Source organism: Miniopterus natalensis, chromosome 5 (genome assembly GCF_054644295.1).
Source record: "Miniopterus natalensis isolate mMinNat1 chromosome 5, mMinNat1.hap1, whole genome shotgun sequence".
Classification (NCBI taxonomy): domain Eukaryota; kingdom Metazoa; phylum Chordata; class Mammalia; order Chiroptera; family Miniopteridae; genus Miniopterus; species Miniopterus natalensis.
Window position 1 is genome coordinate 4322031 of NC_142085.1, and position 24162 is coordinate 4346192.

At 52.4% G+C, this 24162-nt stretch overlaps 1 protein-coding gene across 2 annotated transcripts; it reads right to left on the bottom strand.

Moving 5' to 3' along the window:
- Nucleotides 1-598: 598 nt before the first annotated feature.
- RNF39 (ring finger protein 39) lies at nucleotides 599-4787 on the bottom strand. Of its 2 annotated transcripts, none has more exons than XM_087817065.1 (4): nucleotides 4395-4787; nucleotides 2951-2973; nucleotides 2651-2742; nucleotides 599-1263 (listed from the first exon to the last, which is right to left on the bottom strand). In XM_087817065.1, exons 1-4 carry the CDS (start codon nucleotides 4755-4757, stop codon nucleotides 692-694), a joined length of 1050 nt encoding a protein of 349 aa, XP_087673191.1. In that variant the 5' UTR covers nucleotides 4758-4787; the 3' UTR covers nucleotides 599-691. The 2 variants fall into 2 exon arrangements, with proteins under 2 accessions (XP_087673191.1, XP_087673190.1); XM_087817064.1 differs by lacking the exon at nucleotides 2951-2973 and adding an exon at nucleotides 2859-2911 and having other exon boundaries at nucleotides 4395-4757.
- Between the last annotated feature and the right edge of the window lie 19375 nt (nucleotides 4788-24162).

Below are 24162 nucleotides of genomic sequence, written 5' to 3' on the forward strand. Positions count from 1 at the left end.
CAAGGATGCCTTCAGGGTGTCGGGCCATTTCTCGGGTTGAGGAAAGGAGAGGTAGCATGTGCAGGGGGTAGTTTAAAGAAGGTTCTTAATGAGAAAAGACTGAACAGGGGAAGCAGTCACCATGGAGTAGCGCCACCCCCAAAACCCTTGATACTAAGCTTCCTAGAGAACCCTAAGGCTAGAGTCCAGCCTCTTGCTTTTCAAGAGGAGGGTCTTGTTTTGAGAAACCCGAGAACGGACTGGGCAGGAAGGCCCAAGCCTCAGGGCTGTGGGGAAGGCACTGGGCCTTTCTTTGAGACTAGCAGAGGCAGGAGTCAAAGGTAAATATGTGAGGAGCAGGGACTCTGCGTAGTAAACATGGGCCGTTGGCCAAATCTGATGGGGGGAGGGCCTGTTCCACATCCCGACCTGGAGCAGGGTAAGAGAATGGGGAGACCAGTTGGGAAGTACTGGGGCAGCTGTGGGGAGAAGCTCCCAAGAGGAGGGGGTGGGAATGGACTGGGCTTTGGGAGTGGACTTGGAAACGAGGCCGGCTGAGGTCTCACTACTTGGGAGGAGAGAGTGTAGGTGGGAGGGGGCGCTTGTCAGTACTCCGCTGGGCACGTGGACGCGGTCCCTGGCGGGCGCAGGGAGTGCCAGGCCCAAGAACCAGCCTCGCCGGGCCAGGCTAGAGGAGCTGTGGGCGAGGCGCTCAGCCTTCCGCGGGCACGATGCGCAGCGGGGCGCGAGGGTCTCGCGTGCAGAGCAGTGGGAAGACTCGCTGCCCCAGGGGGCCCGGAGCCTGGAAGGCGAACAGCAGGTCGAGCGAGCGGCCGTCGTAGAAGGCCACGCGGCCCCGCTCCCAGTCCAAGTCCACGCGGATCCTCCGCGGTGGGGGCCCGGCGCCCCCCAGCGGGGTGGGCTCCGGGGCCGTGAGTGCCCACAGGCGGCCGCCTCGGCCCTCCAGGGCCCACACGGAGCCCACGGGGCACAGCCCTACCCGGCCCTTGCGTTTCACCGACTCCCCGGCCGCGCCGAGGGCATAGAGGCCCTCCGCGTCCCCGCCCTCCCCAGGAGGGCCTCCGCCGGCGGCCGCCGTCTCCACCTCCCAGCAGTGGCGCCCGGCCCCGAAGCCCTGCGCGCCCAGCACCGCCGGGAGCTGATCGAAGCGCGCCGGGCTGTCGGGGGGCTCGGGCGTCCCCGGCGGGGCCAGTCGGACGCTGCGGCGGTCAGCAGAGATGAGCAGGCGGCGGTGTGCGGTGCTGGGGTCCAGGGTCAGGTCCGCTGCGGAGCACAAGACGGAGAGCACCGAGTGAGGGGTTTCGGGGTTCTGAGGTAGGGGTGGGACAGGACCAAGAACAGGCGGCAGCTGAAGGGGCTGTGGGGCCAGAGAGGGTGCGGGCATGTGAAAGCAGGTCTAGGCCGGACCCAGCCTCTGCACCGATGCACCATTTCTGTGGAATTGGACTTGGAGAAGGGCCTGCTGGCGGGGGCAGGGGGCACAGCGTCGTCGGAGGAGGGTGCGCCTGGCTTGTGCGGTGGGGGAAGGTGAGGCTGATGGGACAGGGAGGGAGGAGCATCTGGGGTGGAGCTCAGGAGCTGGGTCAGCAGGATGGGGAAGGTGGATCTAAAGAGGAAGACTGATACCAGATACCGAACCCCAAGTGTCATAGGGGAGGGGCAAAGGGAGGAATCCTAGGTATCTGGAGAAACCAGCCCACTCACCCACAGGAATAGGTGGAGTGGACAGGCCTATTCTACAGGGAGTGGGGCTGAGTGGCACAGTTTGGTGACAAAGGGGCCAGAGAAATGGTCATTAGCCTTGAATGTATGGGGTGCCCCGAGGAAAGACTTCTGGATTCAGGTACCAGAAGCAGGGAGCAGGATGGTGGGTGACCAAGAGGGTGGAGCATCTTCTCTAGCAGTTTAAAGAGGGGTGAGGACAGCCTTGGAGGGACTGAGGAAGGAGCTCCCAGAAGCTGCAGAGAAGGCCCAGAGTGCCAAGGGCAGGGCAGGGCTGGCGTCCTGGGGTCCTGCTGGAGAGGAGTGAGGAGTGGTGGAAGCAGAGACTCCTGAGAGGCAGCTGACCTCCAAGGGTCTGCTGTGTGAGTGTTTGAAAAAGTAAGAGAGGGGAATGGCTGGAATGTGAGGACTTGAGGGTAGACATTGTTATGGGTTGAATTGTTTCCTCCCAAAAAGATATGTTGAAGTCCCCCAGTACCTTAGTACACGACCTTATTTGGAGACAGAATCTTTATAGAGGTAATAAAGTTAAAATGAGGTCAGTAGGGTGGGCCCTAGTCCAATATGACTGGTGTCCTTATAGAAAGAAGTTTGGACCTGGAGACAGATGCTCACAGAGGGAATGTGAGGTGAAGACATAGGGAGACTACCACCCACAGGCCAAGGAATGCCGGGGCCACCAGAAGCTAGGAGAGCCACGGGACAGACCCTCAGCCCTGAGGAGGGACTGAAACGGCAACACCTTGGTTGCTGCCTGCAGAACTGAGACAAGAACTCTCTGCTGTTTAAGCCACTCGACGTGTGATGTTTTGTTACAGCAGCCCTAGGAAACTAACACAGACATCAAAAAGGACTTGACTGTTTTTGAGAGAGAAAAGGGAGCCACCCTAAAACACTTACTCACTTTCCTCCCTCCTGCCCTCCTTACCGGTCAGCCTGTGAAGCATGTTCTTGACCACTGGGTAATCTTCAGGGAGATCATCATCTGAGATAGACGACTTGGGTGCTGGGGCATCAAATCTGGACGAATGAGGAAGAGAGGTCAGGAAACCAGTAGACACCCTCTGCCTCCTGCTGCCCCTGTCCCACCGACTCGAATCCTTAGAGCAAGGAGGGGTAAGGCACACCCAGAAAACCTGTCTTGAATGGGTACAAAGATGTGGGCCCAGTGAGGTGATGGATGTGGCAGCTGGTAGTGGAAAGAAGGAACAGTAAACATGGGACTCACCTTCTCCATGCCTTCCTCATATCCTGGGTGGGCAGAAGAAACGTGCAGGTGAGCTCTGAGCTTTTACTGTGGGGAGCCCCCCCCCCCCCCGCCCGCGAGCTGGGTCCAAGCTGGTGAGGGCCCTCCCCACCTCTCAGCACATCTCGTTACACCCCCCTTCCTGTCCTCCTCCATGCCCCCCCCACTCAGGTCACCACCCCTTCTGACACCACCTTCCCCGTTCCCCAGGGGCCTTCGGGCCCAGCTGCATCCGTGCCATTCCCTGCTGCCCCCACAGCCCCTCTGTCCCCCACTCTGTCCTTGTGCACCCTCCTGAGGGTGTGACCCCTCACATCACACAGGCCAAACACATACTCAGAGCCCCCGGGCTAAGGGTTGGTATATAAAAGCCTTATAATAAAGCTGCTTCACTTCTTGTCATAAAAGCCCAGTGGCGTTTATTGAGCCCTTTGCTTTGTGGTCTCTCTACTCTGACCAAGGAGGCAGCTGGACTTGTGTCCAGGAGGCTCAGCAGATCTGCAGGAAACCGTGGGAGCCGGAGAGCCCGCCGGTTACCGCCCCCACCCCTCCACGGCGGGGATTCCTCCTTCCCCTTTCCCTGTCCGGCGAGAAGGCTGGAGCCGACCATTCTGGTGCTGAAGGGACGAGAGGAAAGGCTTTGCCTGGTTATGCCAATGACACCTAAACCGATTAGTTCTACGCAGACTTCAAAGAGGGGCAGCGGGACCGAGATGGCTTAGCTGCTGGCGGGGAGCCGGTGGGGAATCCCCGGCACCGGGGGGCCGCGCGAGGGAGTGGGGGTGGCTGGCGGCCAAGGAGTTGGGGCCCGGGTGGGACGCGGCCGGTGGGTGGGTGAGAAGGCTGGGAAGCAGAGGAGCCGGGGCCCCAAAGGCAGCTCTTCCGGACGTGGCCTCCACCCCGACCGCCCCTGCCTGGGGCCCTGGGAGGAGCCGAGGACCCGGTAACAAACAACCGGCTGCGCGGACCGCGCGCTCTCCCTCCCTCCTTTCCTCGCCGCCCTCCTCGCCCTCCGCTGCAGCTTTTTCTCCGCGGCCCCGGAGTTAGCTACGACCTCCCCACCCTCCGCACCCTCCGCACCCTCCCCCGGGGTACCCCGCTCGGCTCCCGCCCTCAGCTCCCTCGGCTCAGCCGGGCCCCTGCTGCGCGCGCTCTGTCCAGCGCGCACCGGACTCGGCCGCGTCCCTCCCTCCCCTGGCGGCAGAGGGTCAACTCCTTCCCGCCGTCCTCCGGCCGCCTCTCCCCTCGCTTAGAGGGCTGGTGGTCAGCCACCGCCCCTCGTCCTTCGCTTTTCTCTAAACTCCAACCTTTGCCTCAACTGCCGCAGAGGCCCCGGCTCGGAAGGTGCCCTTCCCCGCGCCCCAGGGGACCGTGAGGCCCCCGTTCCGCCGACGGCAGCGGCGGGCGGAGCGCACCGCGGCCTCACCTCTCCCAGCGGGTCCAGGCTGCCCATGGTGGGGATGCGGCCGCCTCGGCGCCTCCCCGCGCGGGCCCCGGGCTCGGCCAGCTTCTCCCGCAGGCCGCGGCTGATGCGCACCTCCACCGCCAGCCGCACGTTGGACCTCAGGCTGCGGCGGGGGCACGGCAGGCCGCAGGAGGGGCAGGCGGGCGGGGGCGCCTCGGGGCCGGGCGCCGGCGGGGCCCCCCAGCGGCGCGCCAGGCACGCGCGGCAGAAGCTGTGCTCACACGCCAGGAGCACCGGGTCCTCGAAGGGGCCCCCGCACAGCGGGCAGGTCGCCAGCTGCTCCAGACGCTCCACCAGCCCGGGGCCCAGCGCGGGCGCCTCCATGGGAAGCCAGCGTCCGGGCGCCGTCCCTTCCGCGACCGCCTTCGAGCCCCCGCTGCCCGCTGAGCCGCTGCCCTGCCGCCCGGCTCCCGCATGAACTGCCTGCCGCGCCTCTGCCCCTCTCCCGGGACGGCCTGAGTCCCGTCCAGCCCCAGCCTCCGACCGCCCGGCGCGGCGGGCTTTATAGGGAGGGAGGAGGCCCCTGCGGGAGGTAAACAGCAGGCCTTGCGCAACGCCTCGTCTGGTTCTCCCGCGTCCCGAGGAAGGTCTGGGGGAGGAGGGCGAGAGGAAAGGACACCTGGTTCTCGAACCCGAAAGGGGTCGCAGGGGCGCTCTGGGGCGAGGGAGCCGTCTACGGGGAGAGAGCCCAGCCCCTCTCACCCCCCGAAGAGCCCAAATCTCCCCTCCCCTCTCGGCCTGCGGTGTGCGGGTGGGCAGGGTGCCCAGGCTCGCTTCTGGCATGTGTGCCCACATCGCCGGGGTGTGAGTCACCCCGGGTGGCTGGCACGCCCACACCGGGAGCTGCGCCGGAAGCGCGGCCGGCGTGCGGAGCTCCGCGGGCCGCTCCGCCCGGTGCGCGCCTCTCCCCCCGCCGCTGCCTTACCTACCGCGGGCGAAAGGACGCTCTGAAGCTTCGGGGTCAGGGGTGGGCAGCAGGCGCCCACACTCCTGCCTCAAGGAGTCAGGGTAGGGCTCTCTCAGCTCTACTTCTGGCTGGCTCCCAGGCCTCTCTCCTCACTTCTTTCTGTGTCTCTCTTTCTAGTTCGTTCTTACTGTTCTTCCCTATGTATCTTTATTTCCACTTTTTTCTCCCTTCTTCTTTGGGATGTATCCAAGGGTTAACTGTTTCAAATCTCTTGGTAAACTGAGGCCCAGAGAGCCGGCATTGCCAAGGTCTCACAGCAAGGAAGTGACCAGAAGTGGAGCCATGCCCAGATCTTCTAATTTGTGTCCTTTCTGTGACTCCACCTGCCTCTGTTTATCCACACCTGAGGATATTTTTTCCATTGCTTTTCAGAGAGAGTGGAAGGGGGAGGGAGAGAGAGGGAGAGGGACATCAAGTGGTTGCTTCCCCCAGGTGCCCCAACCAGGGGTGGGGAGCCAACCCGGGACCCTTTGGTGCATGGGGCGACGCTCTAACCACTTAGCCACACCGGCCAGGGCCACCTGCCCCCTTTTTATTTCAGATTCCTATAACTCCCTTCTGCTTTCTGGTGCTTTCCTGATCTTTCCCTATCTTTCCTTGTGCCCTCTTTCCTCACCTCCATGCCCGTCTCTTCCACCCTCCTCCCTCTCTGCCTCCCTTCCTTCCTCTCAGCTCCCTCTTCTTCCTAGCTCCTGCACCTAGCTCCAGCCAGGCCTTTCTGTCTGGATACTCTTGGGGGGTTGTGAGTAAGTAAACATTCAGATGTCTACAACTAGGATCATACACACTGTTGTTCAAACATGCGTGTGCTTCCATCAATGTCTAAATGCCCAAAAGTGCACAGACTTACAGACAAGTACATTCACATAATGCCAACCTCACAGACGCCCATATCGCCGCACACACACTGAATACCACAGGGACGAACACCAGGTATTATTCAGGGGCAGGTGGGCATACTCCCGGAAAACACGCAGAGACCCTCTGTCGCTAGTCTTATTGTCCATAAGAACAGTACAACAGCAGCGGGTCCCTAGGGTGCGGCAGCACTGTATTGGGCACCCCTCAGGCACCCTCCTACCCCCTGCATGCTCAGCAGGGAGACATCCAGATATGATACCCTAATGAACTATCACAAATAAACACACACGCACTCCGCTTGAAACACACCTTCCAGATCAATGCTCATAAAACACTCAGCTATTCAAGTAAAAGACTACAGATACGACCAAATCTATTTTGTGAAAGATGGGCGTCTCTGTCCTGTTATAGAATGATGGTCCCCCAAAGGTGTCCACATCCTGATTCTGGAACATGTGAACATGTGACCTTACATGGCATAGGGCAATCAAGTTTTCAGATGGAATTCAGGTTGCTAATCAGTTGAGTTTAAAGTAAGAAGATCACTGCAGATTATCCAAGTGGCTCTAGTACAAATTCAAAGTCCCTCAGAGTGGAGAAGACAAAAGAGGACAACCAGAGACACTGAATCATAAGGCATGCTTTGCTGCCACCCGGCGTGGCTCAGTGGCTGAATGTCAACCCATGAACCAGGAGGTCAGGGTTCGATTCCTGGTCAGGGCACATGCCTGAGTTGTGGGCTCGATCCCCAGCAGGTGGGGTGCAGGAGGCAGCCGATCAATGACTCTCATCATTGATGTTTCTATCTCTCTCCCTCTCCCTTCCTCTCTGAAATCAATAAAAACATTTTTTTTAAAAAAGAAGTACTTTGCTAACATTGCTGGCTTTGAAGACTGAGGAAGGGGCATGTGCAAAGGAAGTGGGCAGCCTCTCGGCGCTGCAAAGAGCAAGGGGAAGGAATCTCTCCTGGAGCCTCCAGCAGAATCCAGCCCTACTGACACCTTGGCTTTAGACTCTAAGACCCATTTCAGACTTCTGACCTCCAGGACTGTAAGCAAATAAATGTGTGATGTGTGTTATTTCACACATTTCAAACATAAGCGTGTGATCATTTGTGACAGCAGTAAATAGGAAAGGAATGAGCAGGCTTTCTTTCCCTTTCCCCTCAGTCTCTGGTCCTGGGGGCTGTCTGCACTTGCTCGCCCCTTCCAATTCGTCTGGATTTCTCTGAATCCCCCTGCCTCTTTTGGCCTTCTTGTCCAACCTTTCTTGTCTTTTTTCCTTTGTATTGCTTTATCTTCTTGCTCCAGCCCCACCTCACAGCCTCTTAGACATTGGGTTCTTTCTGGATCTGGGCCTACAGCGTGGGGGAAATGCCTCTGGGTCTCTGCATGTTTTCTTGGAGCATGCACACCTTCCCTGAATAATACCCGGTGTTCGTCCCTGTGGTACTCAGTGTGTGTGAGGCGATATGGACGCCTCTGTGAGGTTTGCGTTATGTGACTGTACCTGTCCGTAAGTCTCTGCACTTCGGGGCACTAGACATTCAAGCAGATTAACCAAATAATCCTCATGCCTAGGGGCATGGCCCATGTCATAGGAAGGTCATCTTCACAGCCTGGTCTCATGCTGTGACAGCCATGGGACCGAGAGCCCAGCCATTTGCAATGAAGACCCTGGGGTCCCGCGAGGTGAGGGGCTTGCCTAGGCTGACACCGCAGGTTAGAGGCAAAGCCAGGCTGAGACTCAGGTCCACTGCTGCACTAGGTGTCCTTCCCTTAAACCTGACTCCTCTCGCGTTCTCTTGTCCCTCCTGTGAGCCTCCCTCATCCTTGTGGCATTAAAGCCCTGCTGAGGGCTGAGGGCTGGCATTTCTGTCAGAGAGGTTTGTTCTGGATGCTCATCTTTCCTTCTGACGACCCTTATCAAGGTCACTGATTTTTCTTTATCCACCCTTTATTTTTTTATTTTTGTCTTTTAGAAACTTTATTTTTCATCAACCTTATTCTGTATAAGAGTTTGGGGAAGAAGAGCCAAGACCCCTCGGTGGTTCCTGCCCGGTAGGTGCCCTGAGCAGTGGGTGCAGCCCAGTCCCAGTCCTCCCCGTGGCGGCCGAGCCCCAGGCTTCCGTGGGAAACCGCTGAATGGCTGGGGGCCCCGGTGCCTCCAGACCCCCTGCAGCCTCAGGCTGAGCAGCAGTGAGCTCAGGGCCCAGAGCTGTCCATTCCCCCTGAAATGCCTCCTCGGTCACACCCGTCAGCAGCGCCTGCTCTTCCTCTCCTGTCTCCTCAGGGCCTCTGTAGAAGCAGAGATCAGGCCAGACCTCCCGTGGGTGCTCTCGGGAGATGGTGCCACCATGCACAGAACTTCTTGCGCCAGCACCCACTACCAGAGACCCACCGAGTGAGCCCCTTTGTTGCTGCTGCCAGGGCAAGCAGTATCCACAGAGCGCTGAGGAATCTGTGTGACATGGAGCGTGGCAGACAGGTTAACACAGGCTGGTGCTCAGACTGGGGTCAGACCACCAGCAACCTCGGCTGTGGGGATGCTGCCCGGGTCTGGCTGGTGGACGTTCCAGGGCTGAAGCAGCCAGGCCGGCAATAGGAGCAGCTCCAGCAGCAGCAGCAACTTCAGCGCAGCTCGCTGGCCAGTGTTCTGGAGGATATGCCACCAACCTCATGGGGTTTTCAGAGGCGACAACGGCAGAGCTGCCAGCAGAAGCTTCTCCCAGGTTCTCTCCAAGGCTTCTGATGTAGATGTGTCACTCTTCCTTCTGTAGATATGATGTTCCACTTGGGAGTCAAGGTAGGTGCCACCTAAGTGAGTTCCTGCTGCAAGGAATTTGAGGACACCCCCTCCTTCGTGTGCAGGACATCAAAGGCTCGGGACATTCTGAAAGTTTCCCTTTAAGTTGCGTGGGAACCAAGAACAACGCTGTGTGGACCCCTCCTGGGTAGCACAGAAAAGCTCTCTACCCTTCACATTCCCCTTAAACGGTTACTAGTCATTCTGTTCTGAGTGTCCCTGGCCCTCTTATCCCTCCCCCACTCAGCAGGGTTCCTTTGGGAGTGTGCATTCAATCACTCAACAGCTAGGAGTTAGGGTATAGTGGTGAGGAAGCCAGCTGGCCCTGTAGCTTCTGTTGGGGAAGACTAACAATAAGCGGAAGATAATTACAGATGGGACAAGTGCCCTGAAGAATATAAAAGGGGTTATGTAAGAGGAATTAACTGGAGGTCTGCACTATTCATAATAGGGTGTTAGAAAAAGCTTCTCTGAGGATGTGACTTTTTAATTTTACCTTTTTTCAAAAAATACATTTTTATTTATTTATTTTTTCTTTAGAGAGAGAGGAAGGAAGAGGAAGAGAGAGAGAAACATCAATGTGAGAGCAAAACACTGATCAGCTGCCTCCTGCACGCCCCCTACTGGGGATCGAGCCCACAATCTGCAACCTTTTGGGGCACAGGGATGACACTCAACCAACTGAGCCGCACCAGCCAGGGCAGGATGTGACTTTGAGCTGAGTCCCAACTGAGGAAAGGAAGCCAGCAGTGACAAGAACTAGGGGACAGCATTCCAGGTAGTAGGAACAGCAGGTGAAAAGACCCCGAAGTGGGAAAGACCTTGATAAAGCATGAGTTGTAATGAGAATGGTTTGATGTAAGATTGGAGAGGTACTAAGGGCTAGGCCGTGCAGGCCCTGAGGGCCCAGGCTAAGGAGATGAGTTTTCTCCTAAGAGCAGTGGCATGCCACTGAAGGACTTAAGTGGAGAATTTATAGGGCCCAATTTATGTATTTAGATGCTCTATCCTACTAGTCTCTTCTCCCCATTTTCTTTTCTAAGCCTTGTCTTCCTTTGCATATTTACTGTGAAGATGAGCATCCCATTTCCATTCCACTTCCCCAAGGGAGAGAATGAGTCTTCCAGACAAATTGCTTATTAACCTGCACACCAGTGCAGCTAACTCGATTCTGGTTCCCATCTCTAATAGAGAGTTGTAGATTTGTAGGATATTAGAGTTGAAAAGGACATTAATGACATGTAATCTAACCCTTATATTATGGATAACAAAACTGACCCCCAGAGGGTGACCTGGCTTTTGAAGATAACTCATATGTTAAGTGGAGGAGGTGGAGGAGTCCTTACCCCTCGGAAATACAGCAGCAGGTTGTTCCCTGTTTCTTAAACACTTACTTCAATTTAAAAAGGTATTAACTGACCCCTTACTATATGTCCAGAATCGGGGCCCAGCTTCACCAGGAACAGAAGGAGCAAATGACGAGGTCCATGCACAGCGCCACTGGGGTATGCTGGTGAGGGGGACAGCCACTGCCCCGCAGCAACTTAGAATTCACAGCAGGAGAGAGACTTCGCAATCGCAGTTACACAGACTGTGCTATGGAAGGAAAGTACAGGGTGAGGATCATGTCAGGTAGGCCTTAGTAAGGAAGCAGAAATCACTCCAGATGTCTTAAGCAACAAGGAAACCGGATCATAAGAAAATCACTTAAAGGCCTGGAGGACTAGAAGTCAAGTGGTCCTTCAAGGTCACCATCATAGGTCAGAAATGCTGCAGCTACTCCTAGCATGACAGCCACCCCCCAACTGTCCTACTCCAATGGACCTCTCCTGTTGATGGGAGCTTGTCTCCCCAATCTGTTAGAGGAAAATGGCCTCCACCTCACCCCCGCCTTTAAAATCTCACTACATCTAATTAGCCAAACTTGATTTTCCTGTCCAGAAACTAGCTGCAAAAATTTCTGAGAAATAGATGCTTTTTACTTTCCAGTCTCTCCAAGAGGAATGAAGTCAATCCATACATCTACAGTTGCCAGATAAAATACAGATGTCCAGTTAAATTTGAATTTCAGAAAAACAATGAACTTTTTTAGTATAAATATGTCCCAAAACTTGTATGGAGCATACTTATACTAAAAAATAACTCATTATTTATTTGAAATTCAAATTTAAATAGGTATCCTGTATCTTTATTTGCTAAATCTGGCAACCCTACAAAAATCCAACACAGACACTAATTAATAGCAGGGTGTCCTAAGTTAGACTGGGGTAACCCGAGAGATAAATAAGAGTTCATAAGGCACAGAGAGGAGGGAAGGGCATTCTAGGCAGAGGGAACAGCCTTGCAAAGACTCTGAGGCAAGACGAGGGGCCTGTCAGACACCCCGCACCTCTGCAAGCTGTGCAGCCCTCTAAGCATGCGACATCATCAGAACAAGATCAGGTCTCATTTACGCAGCAACTCATAATTTTCAAAGCTTCTTGTTTTTGTTTTTTTAAATTTCACTAACTACTCCAGGAGTGTGTATAACATCATTACAGGGAGAAACTGGCCTAGGCTCGCCTGCCCAAGGTCAAAGGCTGCAGGGGCCAGAGTCGGGGCTGGGAGTCAAGTGCTTCTCCAAGCCCGGAGCTAGAACCCTGACTCCTGACCCCCAGAGACACAGACACAAAGAGCGCCAGGGACAGGGACCATGAGTCAGAGAAGCCGAGTCAGGAGCATGAAAGGAAGCGGGAGGCAGGGCAGGGGGGCAGGAGGGAGCCAGCAGCACAGAGTGACCTAGAAAAGCTTCCGAGCCGGAGCCGGGGCTGCGAGGAGCCCCGCGCTCTCGCGCAAGACAGATTCAGCTTCCTCGTTCCTCCGCCGGGTGACCTGTCACCAAAGCATCGCCGGCACGCGGCGCGCACCCAGCCTCCTAATTGGTTCCGGAGCCTCCCAGTCCTGCCCCCGCCCCCGGCGCTGCCCGCCCTGCACCCCGGGGGAGGGGGAGCGGGCCCGGGACCCACCCGGCGCTCGGCCGCCTTCCAGCCCGCCCCGCGCGGAGCCCGGCACCTGGCGCGCTTTTATCTGCAGTCTCTGGGCGCCTTTGCTAGCGTCCTAGAAACCCGCGCGGGTAGCGCCCCCGCGCCCGCGCCCACGCCCGCACCCCGCCCGCGCCCCGCCCGGGGGTGTGGCAGGGAGCCCCGAGGGGGCGGCCCGCGGAAGCTGGACACTTGGGAGGAGAAAGCAGAAGGCTGCAGACCCGCGGTGGCGGGACGAGCTGGGGGGCAGGGCCCACCCAGTGGGGGGGGAGTGAAATGGTCAGAGGCGGGAGAGAAGCCGCCTCACAGGAGTGTCTGGACCTGCGAGACCGTGTCAGAGCTGACGGAGAGCTGGAAATGGGTTTGGAGAAGGCGTCACAGTGCCTTTTCCATTTACAGCACCTCCATGTGCTTTCATTTAGTTCATCCTCTGAAGTGGGAATCCTGACCCCATTACAGACCCAAGCAAGCTGAGCGTGGGGGGCTCCGGGGACAGGGTGTGCGGGGACTGGGCAGAGGGCGGCGACACCTAATGCATGACCTATTAAAGGCGCGGCACCGCCGCAGGGGGTCCCACAGCCACTGCGGTCCTCCCTCGGGTGGGCGGTAGGGACTTAGGCGAAGCCAAGACACTCCCGGAGCCCGCAAAGCGTTTCCACGTGCAGGACGTGACTTCATCCCCGTAGCAGCGGAAGAGAAGGGGAGACCCCTGGGCGGGCGGGCGGCGGCGTCGGAGGCCAGCGCGCACCGGAAAAGTAAGCGCGGAGCGCTCGGGGCCGAGTTACCCGCGACCGAGACGCCGCGACCGCGCAGTCGGAGGGCCCGGGGGCGCGCGGGGGGCGGAGCCCGGAGGGGACGCGGGGGCGGGGCCTGGAGGGCGGGGCGCCCGGGGCGGGGGCCTGGAGGGCGGGGCCTGGAGGAGGGCGGGGCCTGGAGGAGGGCGGGGCGGGGCCTGGAGGAGGGCGGGGCCTGGAGGAGGGCGGGGCCTGGAGGAGGGCGGGGCGGGGCCTGGAGGGCGGGGCCTGGAGGAGGGCGGGGCCTGGAGGAGGGCGGGGCGCGCGGGCGGCGCGGGGCGGGGCCTGGGGGAGGGCGGGGCGGGGCCTGGAGGAGGGCGGGGCGCGCGGGCGGCGCGGGGCGGGGCCTGGGGGAGGGCGGGGCGCGCGGGCCGCCGCGGCGGGGTGTCCGGCGCGGCTGCGGGCTCGGGGCCAGCCCGGGTCTCCGCGGGCCCCGGTTAAACGCCCGCGGTGGCGAGCGGGGCGGGGGCAGGGAGCCCGAGGGCTGCACAGGCTGCGCCGGGAAAGGCGGAGCCGCGAGGGCAGCGGCCTGTGACCCGGCGGAGGCCGGGTGGGCAGCACCGCGCAGGGCTGGTGGGGAGAAAAGGAACACGACGCGGATCACTTCTCAGGATTGTAACCGAAGCTACGCATACACGGGAAAAGTCAAATAATTAGATGAGTTAGTGAGGAAAATGAGTGGCCCCACCCCCACCTTCCCCGCTGTGACTCGCCGCTGAGTTGCTGTCCGGCGTCTGGCCCACGTCTGCAGACACCAAGCTCCCATCCCCGCGGCAGGCTCCTTCAGTTTCAGGCTTTGGGCCGTAATTTGCTTTTATGAGAGATACATTTTTTTTTTTTTTGGTACATCTTTATTGATTTAGAGAGAGAAGGGAGAGAGAGAGAGAGGAACATCAATGAAGAGAGAGTAAGAGAGTCACTGGTCGGCTGCCTCCTGGGTGGAGCCCGCAACCCAGGCATGTGCCCCGCCGGGAATCGCCCGGGATCTCCTGGATCCTTGGTATATGCTCAACCGCTGAGCCACGCCCGGCGGGTGGAAGATCCCTTCTTTCAACCACCAGTCTCAGCTGACCCACGGACAGATATCCTCACCATCCCCCGTCCTTACTTTATAGCTGTTTCAAGAACACTTACGCCCACACCGCATATGCATTTCCCCATGAACATAAATATGTAGGTAAATGCCCTAAAAATGTCCTGAAGGACATCAAACTAGGATTTGGGGGGACACTGGCTCAAGGAGAATTTCATTCTACCTGTCTGGTTTAAATTCTTTGCAAATGAATGTGTACATTCATTACTTGTGAAATAAAAAAAAAAAAAAAAGGCAAAACTAATCCACACAACAAAACAAAAAGGTAGCTATCATTACCCACAGTTTACAGATGCGAAACTGAAGCCCAGAGACTTGAGGATTTGTTCAAGGCCTCAGGCAAGCACAAGTGGTAAAAGCCAGATTTGAACCAAAGGCAGAGACGGAACAAGCAGCGGGGCACAGCAAAGGGAAGCAAAAAAGAAAGCCAGGCGTCAGGGGTGGGGGACAATGAGGAGCCTTTACCAGGAGGGCCGTCACCTCTGGCAGAAAGGGACGGAGAAGGCAGAAGGTGGGACACTAGAGCTGTAGGTTTGAAGGAAATGTAAGGGCTCTGCCGAGGAGGAGTCTCAGTCATTGTCGGAAGCTCTGGACTGGAGGAAGAAAGGTCACAGCCCACGTCCTCAGAGAGCATCCCCAGGGAGCTCAGATGCCAGGCACCTGCAGAGAGTCACCGGATCCCAGGAACTGATGGCAGGAGTGAAATCATCACCCCAAAAGGCAGTAAGCAAAGACAAGGACCTTGAGGTCCAGGGAGCTTAACCCATCTAGTCTGAGGCCACTGTCATGAAACCAACAAAGAAGTCACATCTGATAAGTTTCCTAAAGGCCCAAATGAGTAGGTATGGGAGTCACTGGGAGGCTGTGATACCAGCAGGCTGACTCACACAGGCAACCGGGCCAAGCAAACACGCTGCGGTCTCTGCCCTGACAGAATAGGAATGTTGGGGAGGAGTGGCAGAGAGAGGTCACAGCCAAGGCCAGGACAGCTGGCTCCTCCCTAATCACGACTCAGCCCCACCAGTGCTCCGGGCACCTGTCCCCTCCCAAGGTCCAGGGGTGGTGACATTAGGGCTGAAAGTGGCAGCCCTGTAACCTGGGATAATATGATTGGGTTGGGGGCTGGACACGAGATAAACTGGAGACTTGCTCTACTTGAAAAGTGATTTCTGTACAGATACACACACATACCCCAACCCTCCCAATTCACCCTTTCCCCCTTCCCCACCTAAATACTGAGAAAAAAGAAAGAGCAGCCTCGGACATTGAGAAGCTGGCCTGACACTCAGCATCTAAGCCATGTCATTCTCCGTTAGGCATAAACTACTGCACAGAACACCAACCTCAGAGAAGTTTACTCTGAGACCATGATAAGTGAGGCAAAGTAAGTCTAGTTTATAATTCTGTGCGAACACAGACAAAAACAGGTCACTCTGCCACCCACAAAATATCAAACGTCCTTTCTCTTGGCCAAAAGGAATGGCTGCTACTAAAAAAAAATAAAATAAAAAGGCAAAAATAAAAACACAATTACAACTTTATTCTCATTATAGTTTTCCCTACCTACAGATAGGATTGACATATCCAGCCAGAATTTTCTCTGCTTTCTGATGCTATTCAATCTAGAGCAAATCCCTACTTTCCTAGACTCTCCTCCAAATCACCAAACCAAAGCCCAAATCTTATAATAGGTATTTTCCCTAACACCTTGTACTGAGATGCCCCACAGTTCCTTGTCATATGCACCCACTCTTGCTGTAAAGAGTAATAAACTCAACTTGTTCAACTGCAGGTGCGTTTCTGGGGGTCTTTAGCGGGAGGACATTGATAACATCCAGTGTTTCTCTTTTTCATTCTTACCTTCTGGGATCTACAATGAGAGACTGGAACAAGCATGTGTGGGAAAAGATGGTACAAAGGCAGGATGTGCTGTCAGAAGGGACAAAACCAGTCATGCATTCATTCAACAAATATTTATTGGGCACCCACATGTGCCAAGGACAATAGGCAAATAAAGCAGAACCCATGATTATCAGGAAGCTCTCAGTGGGCAGCAGGAGTGGGCAGACATCTGAACAGATCACTGTGACTCACGGAGGTAAGTGCAATGACTGAGATGTGCCCTGGGGACTGTTTCATCTACACTACTGTGGTAATGCGGGTAGTGGAGGTAGCGATTCCAGAAAGGCTTTCTGGGCCTGGCAGGTGTTCTCAGTGGTTAGAGCATCAGCCCATACACGGAAGGGTCGTGCGTTCGATTCCAGATCAAGGACACATACCTGGGTTGCAGGTTCAATCCTCAGCCCCAGTTGGGGTGTGTATGAGAGGCAACTAATTGATGTGTATCTCTCACATCAATGTCTCTCTCTCCCTTTCTCTCTCCCTCCCTCCCTTCTATTCTCTCTAAAAATCAAGGGAAAAATATATCCTCGGGGGAAGATTAACAACAACAAAATTTTTTAAAGAGAAAGAATGAATGAAAGGCTCCCTGGGAAGGGGAGTACTTGAGGCCCTGCAGGCTGAGGACAATCTCATGAGAGTGGACAACAAGAGCAGGTCAGGGAGATGACAGATGAGATGGTGGGGAATTTTACCTGCTATTGATCTTTATTAGAATGAAAACTCGGAGGCAGGTTAGGGGGCTGGAGGCACTTACAAATCATGATATGCAATTTGAGTGTTTTCCCTTATCGAAAGTGGGCATCATTGAAAGCCTGTTGAAAGTTCAGTAAGTCCTGACATTATCATATTATGTTTTAAAATTTTCATTTTTCAATTTCAGTTCACATTCAGTATTTTGTGTGCGTGTGTGTGTGCGCACACACATATATAAATATATACATATGTATTAGTTTCAGGTGTACAGCACAGTGCTTAGACATTTATATAATTTATGATGTGATTCCCCCAATAAGTCTAGTACCCACCTGGCATCAGACATAGTTATTACAATATTATTAACTATATTCCTGATGCAGTACTTTACATCCCTATGACTATTAAGTAACTACCAATTTTTACTTTTTAATCCCTTCACCTTTTTCACCTATCATCCCAACCCCCCTCCCATCTGGCAACCTTCACTCTGTTCTCTGTATCTATGAGTCTGTTTCTGTTTTGTTTGTTTGATTACACATAGAAGTGAAATAAATTGGTATTTGTATCTTTCTGTGACTTATTTCACTTAGCATAATACCCTCAAGTCCAGATGGTAAGGTTCCATTCTTTTTATGGCTGAGTAATTCTCCATTGTATATATGTACCACCTCTGCTTTATCATTTATTTAAGGCCTCTGTCTCCTTGTTGATTTTCTGTCTGAATGATCTATTCACTATTTCAATGGTGTGCTAAAATTACCTATGGTGACTGCATTACTGTCAATCTTTCTTTACACCCATCAACATTTGCTTTATGTATTAGGTGCTTATGTTGTAACAGAAACCCAGGTTTGACTACCTGCCAAAACCAAAGCAAACTCGTGAGAGAGGTGCTGCTGAAAAGGAAAGAGGTTTATTCAAGTGCCTTCTCCCCCCTGAGAAGATAGGAAACCATTGTCCCAAAGCCTATCTCCACATCTCAGTGCAAGCAGAGGTTTTTATAAAGAGGGAGAGGGAAAGCAGAACAAAGAGATCAAGGGGAGGGCATTGAAAAATTCTCTACATGCAGTCAGTCCAGCACAGCACATTCTGATAAGGATCTCTAAACCAGTCAAATGATGGTCTAGTGTGACTCTCCTGGTTTTATGGTTGAAGGTCAGCAAACCACCCATAGCTGGGATGACTGCAGGTCAGAGTCATACCCTTTTCCATCCCCTTACTTTTAGTGTGTGTGTATCTTTCATTCTGAGGTGGGTCCCTTGTAGGTAGCATAAATATGGGTCTGTTTTCTTATCCATTCGCTACCCTCTGTCTTTTGATTGGAGCATTTAACCCATTTACATTTAAGGGTATTATTGATAGATAAGTATTTATTGCCATTTTCTTCTTTATAACTATGTTCTCTCTTTTTTTCCCTTCCTCTTCTTAAAGAAGACCCTTTAACATTTCTTGTAATATTGGTTTGGTGGTATTGAACTTTTTATTTATTTATTTATTTATTTATTTATTTATTTATTTATTTATTTATTTATTTGACACTATTACAGATATCCCCCCCACACACACACGCACACACACACTTTGCCTGCCTCCATTCAGCCCTCTGGCCATCACCACACTGTTGTCTGTGTCTATGGGTTATGCATATATGTTCTTTGGCTAATCCCTTCACCTTATTTCATCCAGTCCCTCCATCCCACCTCCCCTCTGACAGCTGTCTGTCCATTCTATGTATTCATGCTTCTGTTTCTATTGTGTTCTGTTTCTATTGTGTTAATTTTTTTAAATGTATTTTTTAATTGATTTTGGAGAGAGAGGAAGGGAGAGGGAGAAAGAAACATTGATGAGAGAGAAACATTGATCAACTGCCTCCTGCACACCCCCTACTGGAGACTGAGCCTGAAACATGGGCATGAGCCCTGACTTGGAATTGAACCAGTGGCCTTTTGGTGCATGGGAGGATGCTCAACCAACTGAGCTTCACTGGCCAGGGCTTTCATCAGTTTATTTTGTTCATTAGATTACACATATGTGGAATTTATGTTTCTCTGACTGGCTTATTTCACTTAGCATAATAATCTCCAGGTCCATCCATGCTGTCACAAAAGGTAAGAGTTTTTTATTTTTTATGGCCGTGTAGTATTCATTGTGTAAGTGTACCGCAGCTCTTTTATCCCCTCATCTACTGATCTTTATTTTACCTTCCATTTTGAATGATAGCCTTGCTGGGTAGTCTTGGTTGTAGGTCCTTGCTTTTCATCACTTTGAATATTTTATGCCAATCCCTTCTTACCTGAAATGTTTCTTTTGAGAAATCAGCTGACAGTCTAATGGGAGCTCCCTTGTAGGTAACTAACTGTCTTTCTTTTGCTGCTTTTAGGAATCTCTCTTTGTCTTTACTTTTGACATTTTAATTATGATGTGTTTTGGTGTGGGACTCTTTGGGTTCATCTTTCCTGGGATTCTTTGTGCCTCCTGGACTTGTGTGTTTTTTCTTTCACAAGGTTAGGGAAGTTTTCAGTTATTATTACTTCAAATATATTTTTAATGCTTTGCTCTCGCTCTTCTCCTGATACCCTATGATGAGGATGTTGTCACGCTTGATGTTGTCCTAGAGGTCCTTTAAACTATCCTCATTTTTTAAAATTCTTTTTTCTTTTTGCTGCTCTGATTGGTGTTTTCTGCTACCTTGTCTTCTAAATTGCTGATTCAATCATCTGTTTCATCCAACCTACTGTTTATTCCTTCTAGTGTATTCTTTTTTAAAAACATTTTTTTATTGATTTTTAGAGAGGGAGAGGGAGAGAAACATCGATGTGAGAGTGTTATATTGATTGGCTGCCTTCTTCATGGCCCCTACTGGGGACTGAACCTGCAATACAGGCATGTGTCCTGACCGGGAATCCAACCAGCAACCCTTCCGTGCATGGGATGACACCCAACCAACTGAGCCATGCCAGCCAGGGATAGTGTGTTTTTCATTTTAGTTATTATATTCTTTATTTCATTTTTTTAATGTGTTTTTATTGATTTCAGAGAGAGAAGGCAGAGAGAGGTAGAAACATCAATGAGAGAGGGCAGGAAGAGATTAACCAAAGAACTTATATGCATAACCCATGGACACAGACAATGGTACAGTGAAGGCCAGGGGGGGGAGGGGAGAGGGGAGGAGGAGGGGGTCAATGGAGGAAAAAGGGGAACATCTGTAATACTTTCAACAATAAAGATAAATAAAATAAAAAAGAAAAGAAAAGAAACATCAATGAGAGAGAAACATTGATCAGCTGCCTCCTGCTCAGATCAAGGCTGCAACCGAGGCACATGCCCTGACTGGGAATCGAGCCGGTGACCTCTTGGTGCACGGGACAATGCTCAACCAACTGAGCCACACTGGCCAGGCTGTACTCTTTATTTCTGACTGGTTCTTTTTTATGGTTTCTGTGTCCTTTCTTATGCTTATTGTTCCTGTGTTAAAGTTCCCATGAGCTCACTGAGCATCCTTATAGCTGGTGCTCTGAGGTCTGTGCCTGGTGGATGGCTTGTCTCCATTTCACTTAGTTTTTCTTCGTGAGACTTTTCTTCTTCTTTCACCTGGGGCGTGTTTATTTGTCTCCTCCCTTTGGCTGCCCCTCTGTGTTTGTTTCTGTGTTAGGCAGAGCTGCTACATCTCCCAGTCTTGGTGGGGTGGCCTTATGTAGTAGGTGTTCTGTGGTGCAGCCTTTCCATTCACCTGAGCCAGGTGCTCTAGGAGTGTCCCTTGTGTGGGCTGTGTGTGCCCTCCTGTTGTAGTTGAGCCTTCAATGCTGTCGGCATGTCAGTGGGTGGGCTTGTCCCTCAGGCTGACTGGCTATAAGGATTGGCCATGACAACAGTCTACTGGCTGCTGTGCTGCAGCTGATCCCACAGAGCAGGATTAGTTCCAGCAGGTTCTGGCGTCTGCCAAGACCACCCTTTGGGCGGGCCACTTGTGGAGATAATCATGTGGTGCTCTGTTGTAGCCTGAAGCTGGCCACCAGGTGTGTTGGTCTGGGGCCTCTTGGCTGTGGTTTCTGATGCAGGTCAATGTCAGATGCTGCCTGTGACCAGCCCAGCACTACCTGATAGGAGCTACAAACTGATCTGTGGTTGGTAGCTGCCTGTACTGGACCTGGATGCACGTGGGAGAGGACACACTGTGAAGCGAGACTGCCACCAGTATCTGGCCTGGGGCAGGTCAGCAAAAGACATATGGCACCCTGAGGCCTGCTGCCACCTGCTGGCTGCCTGTAATGCTCGGCAGCTGAAAGAGCCTTGGACATTGTGAGTTTGCTGAAGGATGTCATCAGGGTGGGGCAAGAGGTGTTCACCAGGTTAGTGCAGATTCAGATCTGATGCCAGTGCTGAGTCTGAGGCTACTCAGAAAAGTCTCAGAGTACACCGAGACCAGCTGCCACTCCCTGGGGCCTGAGGACCTTCGCTGAGGGATGTGTTCTCAGGGACTGTCAGAGTTGAGTGAGTAGAATTCACCAGACTAATGCAGATTCAAATTTGGTCTTGTGTGGGAGGGCTCAACACAGGGACAATGGAGGCTGTCCCTCCAGCCCTGGCCCTGAAGCCACACAACCGAGCTTTTCCCTCTGAGCCACTGTCCCTCCCCCGAGCCCAGGTGAGTACCTGTAAGTCTGAGAATGGACACTTTAAGAGGATGCCTGGGTTTCCAGTAGCCTTCTGTCTTGGGAGAACAGATTTCCCACTGATATTCACAAGCATATGCTTTGTGGGCTCCTCAGGGGGTCCTCTGCAGTGTGATATCCCTCCAGATTTTCAACTGCCACATGTGGCTGTGGGGCCAGTGGTTTCATGTCTCGACATGGTTTCTTTTTATCTTTAGTTATAAGACTTCTGTTCAGCTAGTCTTCAGATGGTTCTTCAGGCTGATTGCTCTATAATTTAGTAGTAAGTTTGACGTGGTCATAGGAAGAGGCAAGCATAGCGTCAACCTGCCTCACCATCTTAACCAAAACTTCAATTACATTATATTTTTAAAAATCACGTGAATGTCTGCAACTTATTTGAAAATGCATAAAATTATAAGATGGGGTCATGGATGGATAAAGGGAAGGATAGATAGAAACATTTGATAAAGTAATTATAATAAAATACAAATAATAGAATCGGTGTAATTATTTGGGTGGTTGCTGTAAAATTCTTTCAACTTTTCCATCTAAAAATTTTCATAATAAAATTTTGGGAAAAAGTTTAGTTTAGCCTCAGTAGTGGAGGATGGGTTGGACAGGATAAGTCTAGAGGCAGGGAGATGGGGGAGGCAGCTGTCATCATAATCTAGGTGAGGTCGACCAGACAAAAAGACAAATTACTGAATGGAAGGAGCTATTTGCTAATGATGCATCCAATAAGGAGTTAATATGCAAAATGTATAAGGAAGTCATACAACTTAACACTCAAATTACAGAACATCTGATTTAAAATGGCAAAGGAATTGAATAGATACTTTTCCAAAGAGAGCGTAGAGAAGGCCAACAGAAAAGATGCTAAAAATCACTAACCATCAGGAAAATGCAAATTAAAAGCACAATGAGCTATCACCTCACACCTGTCAGAATCAATAATAAATCAACAAAGAACAAGTGTTAGCGAGGATGTGGAGGGACGGGAATGTTCCCCGCACGCACTGCTGGCGGGATTGAGAGTCGGTGCAGCAATTATATAAAACAGAACGGGTGTTCCTCAAAAAAGTGAAAACAGAACTACCATATGACCCAGTGATCCCACTTGGGTTTTTTTATTTATTTTATTTTTGTTTAAAATATTACAGATGTCCCTTTTTCTCCCCAATGGCCCGTTCCTCCTCCCCAGTCCCTCTCCCCACCATTGTCCATGTCCTTGGGTTGTGCATATCTGCATATAAATTCTTTGGTTGCTCTCTCCCCCTCCACCCACCCGCCCTCCTCCATCCCTCTGACACTCCTCAGTCTCATCTATGCTTCCATGTCATTGAATCTATTCTGTTCATCAGTTTATTAAGTTCTTTAGATTCCACGTATAAGCGAGATCATGTGATGTTTGTCTTCCTCTGCCTGGCTTATTTCACTTAGCGTAATATTCTCCAAGTCCATCCACACTGTCCCAAAGGGTACAAGATTCTTCTTCTTTACAGCTGTGTAGTATCCATGGTGTGAATGTCCCACAGCTTTTTATCCACTCACCTCCTGATGGGCACTTGGGCTGTTTCCAGATCTCAGCTATTGTAAATTGCATTGCTATGAACATTGGGGAGCATATATTCTTTCTTACTAGTGCTTCAGGATTCTTAGGATACATTCCTAGGAGTGGAATCCACTTTGGGGTTTGTATTCAAAGAGATCCAAAATACTAATTTGAAAAGACATATGCATCCCTATGTTCATTGCAGCATTATTTAGAATAGCCAAGATATGGAAGCAACCTAAGTGTCCATCCATACACAAATGGATAAAGAAGATGTGGTGCGTATATACAATGGAATATTACTCAGCCATAAAAAAGAATATAAGCTTACTATTTGGGACAACATAGATGGACCTAGAGCATATTATGCTCAGTGAAATAAATCAGTCAGAGAAAGACAAATACCATGTGATTTCACTAATATGTGGAATTTAAAAAACAAAATAAATGAACAGAAAAACAGGAGCAAACTCATAGAAACAGAATATTTTGATGGTTGCCCTATGGGAGCGGGATTAAGGGATGCATGAAAAGGGGATGAGACTGAGAAGTACAAACTTCCAGTTATAAAAACAGTCATGGGAGTAAAGTACAGCATAGGGACTACAGTCAATAATATAATAACTGTATGGGGTCAGATGGGCACCAGACTTACTGGGTTGGTTGCTTAGATCTAATCACTATGTTGCACACCCGAAACTAATATAATGCTGTATGTCTACTGTAATTGAAAAAATTTAATTTAAAAAATGAGATAACTATAAAAGTAAAAAAGAAATCAGATGAGGGCTCATGGCCTCGCCTAGGCACTGGCAGGGCGAAGGACTGCGGGAGTGAGGAAGAAGGGGCTGAGGACAAGGCCCAGGGGAGGGTGACTGGGCAGGTGATGGTGCCATCAAATGAGCAAAGAACAGGGCAGTGGGGACAGATCTGGGGATGGGGACAGTGTGACTTGATGACCTCGAAGTGTCTGCAGGAACATGCTTTGGGACTCACAGATTCGCGGCCCCTCAAGGGGGCCTTGCTTGCGGTGGAAGGAGGCTCGGCACTGTGGGCTTCCTTCTGTTGACACCCGCGCGGCTCCGATGGAGTTCCCTGAGGGTCGGGGGGCTCCTCGCACTGTCCCCCAGGGAGCAGCCCTGCTGCCTTCCTAGTGCCTCCTCAGCTCCCATTACACCGTTTCCTCTGCAGCCTTTTGAAGTCTCCCCCCCTCCTTCCCCCAGTCCCCAGGCGCCAATCGTCCCTCTTTCTGGAGAACATGTCCTCTGCCCCCCACTGCCTGTCTTCCCCTCTCTTCATCTTAGCCTTCCTCAAGGCTTGTCTTTGGCTCCCTTCCCCGTGCCATGGTCTTTCTGTGCTTTATAGCCAGGCCTCCGGGGCGACA